The sequence below is a fragment of the Tigriopus californicus genome, chromosome 9 (assembly GCF_007210705.1).
Source record: "Tigriopus californicus strain San Diego chromosome 9, Tcal_SD_v2.1, whole genome shotgun sequence".
Taxonomy (NCBI): Eukaryota; Metazoa; Arthropoda; class Copepoda; order Harpacticoida; family Harpacticidae; genus Tigriopus; species Tigriopus californicus.
Window position 1 is genome coordinate 3,114,080 of NC_081448.1, and position 6,668 is coordinate 3,120,747.

Genomic DNA, 6,668 nt, shown 5'->3' on the forward strand with positions numbered 1-6,668 from the left:
CGTCTCTAAAACAACCAGTTACAGAGCATCCTCAAATCTCATCGCACTCAAAAAACCAATGATGGCTGGCTAGCTTCTTCATCTTTTTGTGACAATCGACTTTTTCTGCTTGGGCAATCATGATGATATGAGCTCGAGCAGTTTTATGAAGAGTAGCTCATTTCTCACTGTATAAATAGAGAAAAAACGATGACGTATCATAAGTCGGACTTACAGTACGGAACTATCCTTTGTATGTATAGTGTACTAGTAATAGTAGTAGTGGTCGTCCCTAAGAAGTGTGGCGAATTACGACAAAGGCGCATGTGTTTTTACTGACTTGGATCGAATCAATTGGCTCCATCCAGCGTAGGTACAAGTAGTCTGCTCGTTGGAGACAATTCATCATTGAAGATGGGCATTGCTGCTATTATTACCATAAGTCTCCTTCTTACATTCTTGCGGTTGGTTTAATCGATTCGAATGGATGAATGACTCAAAATGGTAGAGGTTTTGACTCAAACATCCATCGTGTGGTAATGTTCTTTAAAAGGACTTCAATGATCACCCGTCTACTTTCAAATCAATAATGGTTAGGCACAACCGTTAGAACTGAGCATGCGACTACTCAATCTTCGACTGAAAAAAGTTGTATTTTTCGAAAGTCATAGTTTCAATGTGTGACAATTGAGTGCATATCAATCTCAACCAACATCGTATGAGAAGGTAAGACAGATAAAAGGACATTCACCAGAACAAAGTCATGTTACGGATTTTTATGCCAATGTTACAGAGGACCTTGACGGATGCCAAATGGATTATGATATAATTGCTTTTCATTATTACCCATGTCAAAGTGGTTACCACAATTAGTGGTACAAGTGAGTCACCTGTACGCCATCTCCATTGAGGGGATGCTACTTTTGTTCGGATTGTATGAAAAGCGTCAGAGGTGTCTTACGGTTTTGTGCGGCGTCGTTCAAGCGAACTTGAGGAAGAATGAAGAAGAGTGACGCTTCATTCCGTGCCAAAGATGATCTCCTGCCGTGTTCTGGATTGAAGCGCAAATAGCTTGCATACCACGGAGTACCTCATCACGGCCCATCAGGAATGTGATGAACGCTCATGCGTGAGGTCAAGTCTCGGAGGGGCAACACCGTCGATCGCTATCCAGCCCCCTTCAGGACAACAACAGGTTCAATATGGCAAAATGGTACTATGATATACCTTCATGGTATCTCTCTTGAGATCATCAGTCGCGAATGGGACAGCAACGTGGAAACAACTCTAAAGGTTTCCTCCACACACTTCTCTACTCAAGTTCATTAATAGACACACACACCTCTTTGGAACCATGAGATCCTCGAGTCACTTGGGATTGGCGCTCAGCCTGTACCTTGTGGTACTCCACGCTCAAGGTATACTTGCACAGATTCAGCAGTATGACTTGGACTTCACCAATGCGGAAGAAGACCAGCTCACAGGGAATCTGTGCATTTTCCAGCGTGTGTGTCTGGCCAATCCAGAGGCTTTGGCCAAGAGGCTCCCTCAAGAGCCCTGTCCTGATCCCTTCGCCGACGACCGGAACTCCCAATTTCCTGAAGGTTGCACTTGCAACACCGATGAAGATTGTGGTGGAGGCACGAATAAATGCGTCAACTGCAATTGTCGAGATTGTCCCGTGTCCACCCAAGTGACCAATAGAGGCGTGATCAACCCCCCTTTGACCTTCGTGGTTGACACGACCAAGTCCGTGAAGCCCGACAAGTTCTCCATCTTCAACCTGACCCAACGGGTTGTGGAACGGATTCAAGAGATCGACGCCAACATCCCTCGATATCAATTGGTGACCTTCAACGATTTCGGCCCCGATCCTCGACTCAACGTAGAAGCAAAGCCAGAGACTCAAGATGTGATCCAGTTCAAGCAAGAGATCATCTCTCTGGAGTTTGAATCCTACGATGGCGGACGGGACTCCAAAGAACGACTCATGCAGGGACTTCTCGAGGCCCTTATTCAATCGCCGGAACGATCCCTCATTGTGGTCTTCACGGACAATGGATCCAAGGACCTGAACCTCAAGAACAAGATTGTCGAGCTGAAGAACTTGAAAGAGCAACAGGTCTACATTGTCTTGACCCCCATCTATGAGGGACGTGCTCGTGACCCCAGCTTGCCAGTTTACGACCAAGTCGCAGATGAAGTATTTTTCATCTCCGAAGTTGGCGCCGACTTCTTCCTATCAAGTGTTGAGAGCTTTGAGGAGTCAAATTGTCTATAATGAAATGCGTCTAATATATTTCTATAATTTGTCTTTCAAATAAGCTTGTCGCTCTTCCTTTTTGTAGAGGTATTTCCGCGCGATCTGCAAGTGTGTGATGGCGAGCAATGTCCTTTGAGGGAAATGTAGACATTTTAACTAATCGCCCCATTAAGGAACTCTTTGGGGTGTGTACTAGTTATTGTTCAACAGTGAACTTCAATGGGCCACAGGAAATGTCAAAATTCATTATCTTGAATGTGTGAAGATGAAATTGTTGGAGATGAACTGACACGACAAAGAAGAGATGGGTTAAACGGATAAATTCTCAAACAAGAAAGAACCTATTTCCATTTTTTAAGATGCATTGGATTCAGTAATGACCAAAATCTTAATGTACAGTCAGTCAAGGTTTAAATTCAGAACATTATTGCAAAAGAATGTTCTTTAGCAATAATTTTCCAAGCATTTTCTCGTCTAAAACCATTAATAAACATTGTAAATGTAAATTAGAATTAACCTATACATTTTTATAGCTTAATTATAATATCTTCCTTCATAATACTATAAATTTCCTTAGCTTTGAAGTGGTATGTATTGTATCAGATAAATCTTTGGGGAGGATCAACTTTTCGCCGTTTCTTTCGTTTGACAAACCGAGATCTAAGTGATTTTTTTCATTGCCGAGGTACGTTTTACTTCACAATTACTTGACAATTGCAATAATACAAATATCATGGTACAGTTTTAATTTTTCCATGAAAATCTTAAGTAAATACTATGTATGATGCAAATTGCGCATTGAGGGCCTCAACTCAAATGCCAGAAAATGGTCAATTACATGGTCATATTTACACAAGATAGGATGTCCGGAACCTCATTGTTCACGCACTCAGATTGTTAAAAACATTCCTAGAGCAGGAAAAAGCGCAAATCTAGAGGCCAAAAAAGTGCAATCATGAAATACAAAATAAACACACTAAGTTCCTAAATTTTCAGGTATTATTGTCTTTTTATAAATAGGTATCTTTCCAACCAGAAAACTGAAATGATGATAATGAAATTGGATTCGAAAAAAAGCATTTTCTTAACCAGCCGGATTGCCCAAGGTTATCCAAAATATAACTGATGATGGAAACAAAATTGGCTAAATTTATAAAAGATATGAATTTAAAACACCCTATTCACTAAAGCCCTAAATTTATTGTATTTGAGCAAACGGGTCATTAAACGCTAACTAATTTTACCGGTAAGTACCTCATTAAAGATTGAAGCCACAAACTGCAATGCATATTTTCTTAAGATGTATATAATATACTGTATAATAATAGAATGTAAATAGTGACAAATACATTGTAGGATATTTGAATTGAAACAATAATTTGATCCTTTTACAAGGAATACTGAGGCTTCTACTTTAAGGGGAAGTGAGGCCCCAAATGTGACTCAAATTAATCAGACAATGACTGGTTGCTTAAGGACCCAACGTGACTGATGTTGCATCCATAGGCCATGCCCGTAAAAAGTCATACCTTAGAGGGGTAAGATATGATGGGAATATCGTCTCAGTGATGCCAAAAAATGGAAAGTGGAAAAAAGGTTGCCTCTTTAATGACAAAGCACATATTTATACATAACTTATTGATACATTAGATCTGGAAATGGTAAGAAATGCAAAAATGACCAAAAATTTAAACGGACCACCCTGGTACTTCGCATGTCTTTTAAAGCTCGAACGATTTCAATGACTCCTCATCACGCTTTAGTAAATGAAAAATGAAATAAGAGACGTAAAACGTTTTTCATGTTGTGACGGAAAGGAGGACAAGATGCACATTGAGTGTGAAATGACTATGGTCATTTGTAATGAATGAAACAAAACGGCAGATATGGTCAATCTGAAGGGGCCCTTGCTTGGAGTTCCACTTTATCACGTTGTCTTCAAGGGACAAATGTCATGGCAAACGCCAAACGGCAAACGAGTTATCACTCAACTCTCATCCATTATGAAATTGCATCCCGCTGACAAGGTTCCTGGTTGTCTCCTTTAAGGCAACTTTATTTTACGATTTTGAAATGACACTCACGACATGAAAAATGAAATGAGCATATTGTTCGAATTTAAAACTATTTTGTCGTCCTTTTTGCCTCGAGAAGCTTCTTTCATCTCTCAAAGGGTCTGCCAGCTTTTTGGCGGGACTTCAAATCATCTGAGTGGATTGTCAGTTAAGCTGATTGGATTTTTTGACAGCTCATTGGAATGACGATTTGGGTTGCGACGGTGCACTTCGATGTGCTCATTGCTTGACTCATCAGACCTTTGAGCATTCAAAAAGAGTCTCTTTTTACCTTGACCAATGCACAAAAAAGGGAGGTTCCTTGTTTGTTTCTTTTTAGGACGACCAACAAATTTGACTCCTAGTTAAAGTTCGAATCCGTCATGTGAATCCGGCTGTCACAAGTATCGCTCTGTTGGGACAATATTAGGGATGGTCAGAATCTACTTTTAAAAATCTTACAGAATTTTCGTATTTCCTTTTTATGTTGAGACTCAACATCTTCAAACTTTGACATTTTTCTTTCCAAGGGTGACTACAATTTTACATTTTCTCCCATTCTCGGAAGGAAGAGACATTTGCGGACATTTGGCTCATATTTTACAGCGTGGCAAGAATTTGAAGACTAAATTCATACTATTGAGCCCAGTTTTTTATTCCAGGATACTATTGACCAACTCATAGTCATTTAAATTGTTCAGTTTTGACCTGAAGGAGATTCTGCTGACAATTTTCAGGTTTTGGTGTTTATCCTCAAATCAATAAAAAGTAGAAAAGTAAACAGTAATGATTCCGATAAGATCAGGATTACCAATCTTCGTTTGAGAAGAATTGAATCATTCACGATATGCACTAGGTTTTTCAAAGGTCCCTTACAATATAAACATCAAATTCAATATGATTATTGATTAGACAAGCTTAGAGTGCTGGGGAAATATCTTTAAACGAACAAAAAGTGGCCCTTCATTCTTTTAACCCTTTGTCTAAAAAATGAAAATGACATCTTGCTAAATTTTGGCTATGCAAATTACAATGTCTGCGCAATTCTAAGTTCGCGCCTTGTAATTTTTCCTACTCCCAATATATGGTTTGATTAACATTTGAACGAACTAGTTGAAAGGTGGTGTGTTTAGGATCATTTTGACTGGTAATTTGAAGGAGGGATTAACCCTTGATTAAAATCTTTAGGGAAACCAAACTAAAATGAAGGGATCTTGTCATTTACAATTCTGGAACGTCCAAGAAACTTTTTCTGACATTCCATTTATGAAATAGGGGCATGGATGATGGGAATGTAAATTTGTTTTAGACCTGCAAAATAGTAGTAAAATTTTATTTAACATCATTTTGTTACTACAAAGTTTTCTGTATTTCTAAACTATCAATTTTCTTGCAATTAGATTTTACTTTTAACATGGTTCACCTTATTTTGCACGTTCCAAGAACAATATTTTACTCCTTTGATCAGCATTTCAATTCCTCATTGAACTTTTTTTTATATTTTCAATTTGGGGTGTTAGGGTTGGAGGGTTGAACCTTGCCCGGCCAGCAAAGCTAGCCATCGCATCGTACATACATTGTTCCGCTAAGCAGTGTCATAGCATCAATCCGTATCAGATTGGTTCTCCGTCTGTGGGTGTGGTTAACGTCTAAAAGCCTCCTTGAGAAAGGTCGGGGAGGAGAATCAAACCAGGGATCTCTCTCATGATAGGAAACTGAGCTAACCACTAGGCCACGTCTCCCATCTGAACCTTTTTTCTCCAAGCTTGATTGATTATATGTGATACAATGTGAAACATGATCCTTAAAAATCTATCTGACCAAAAAAGACGTGATAAAATTGCTAGTTCCCATGGTGAAGTGCTTGACTTGGATTTTCAAAGTTGGATTACGAATTTGATAAGTCAGAACTTCCTATTAGTTAGATTTAGATGTTTTCCGCAACAGTAGCGTAAAAGCAAGTTCTTTTTTCATGCCCTTTCTGAACTCTACCTAGTAAACCCATAAAAATTGAAAGATTTGCGTTTGTTAACAAAGCCTAATGTCACGGTCGCGTGTACAGCATGTCACTCCGAGCAATTTCGTCTCCTTTTGTTCAACGAATCGCTTGAAATTTGGAGGTTATTGTGCCAACGTTGCGAAAAAACATGTTTTGAAGGCAATTTTTCTGCCCTCATACAGGAATGCATTTGGATCCCACCATTTGCCAAATCTCAATCGAGAATCCGGATATCAAATTCGAAGAAGAGGAGATAAAAATCATGTTTTTGACGAGATGATGAATGGCTTTTAAATGGACATTGATTGGAATCTCAATTGCTTTTCCGACAGATCATGTTTGCCATATGTGACGCATTCATGCTCCACGTGGC

General features: G+C 39.2%; 1 protein-coding gene across 1 annotated transcript; it reads left to right on the plus strand.

The window, feature by feature from the left end:
* Window positions 1–399: 399 nt before the first annotated feature.
* LOC131887098 (uncharacterized) lies at window positions 400–2,303 on the plus strand. The gene is made up of 2 exons (XM_059235609.1): window positions 400–705; window positions 773–2,303. The coding sequence occupies exon 2, from the start codon at window positions 1,334–1,336 to the stop codon at window positions 2,258–2,260; it is 927 nt and encodes a 308-aa protein (XP_059091592.1). The 5' UTR covers window positions 400–705; window positions 773–1,333; the 3' UTR covers window positions 2,261–2,303.
* The last annotated feature ends 4,365 nt before the right edge of the window (window positions 2,304–6,668 follow it).

Excerpts from the sequence above, each read along its gene's own strand:
- LOC131887098 (XM_059235609.1), top strand. The coding sequence starts at position 1,334 with ATGAGATCCTCGAGTCACTTGGGATTGGCGCTCAGCCTGTACCTTGTG.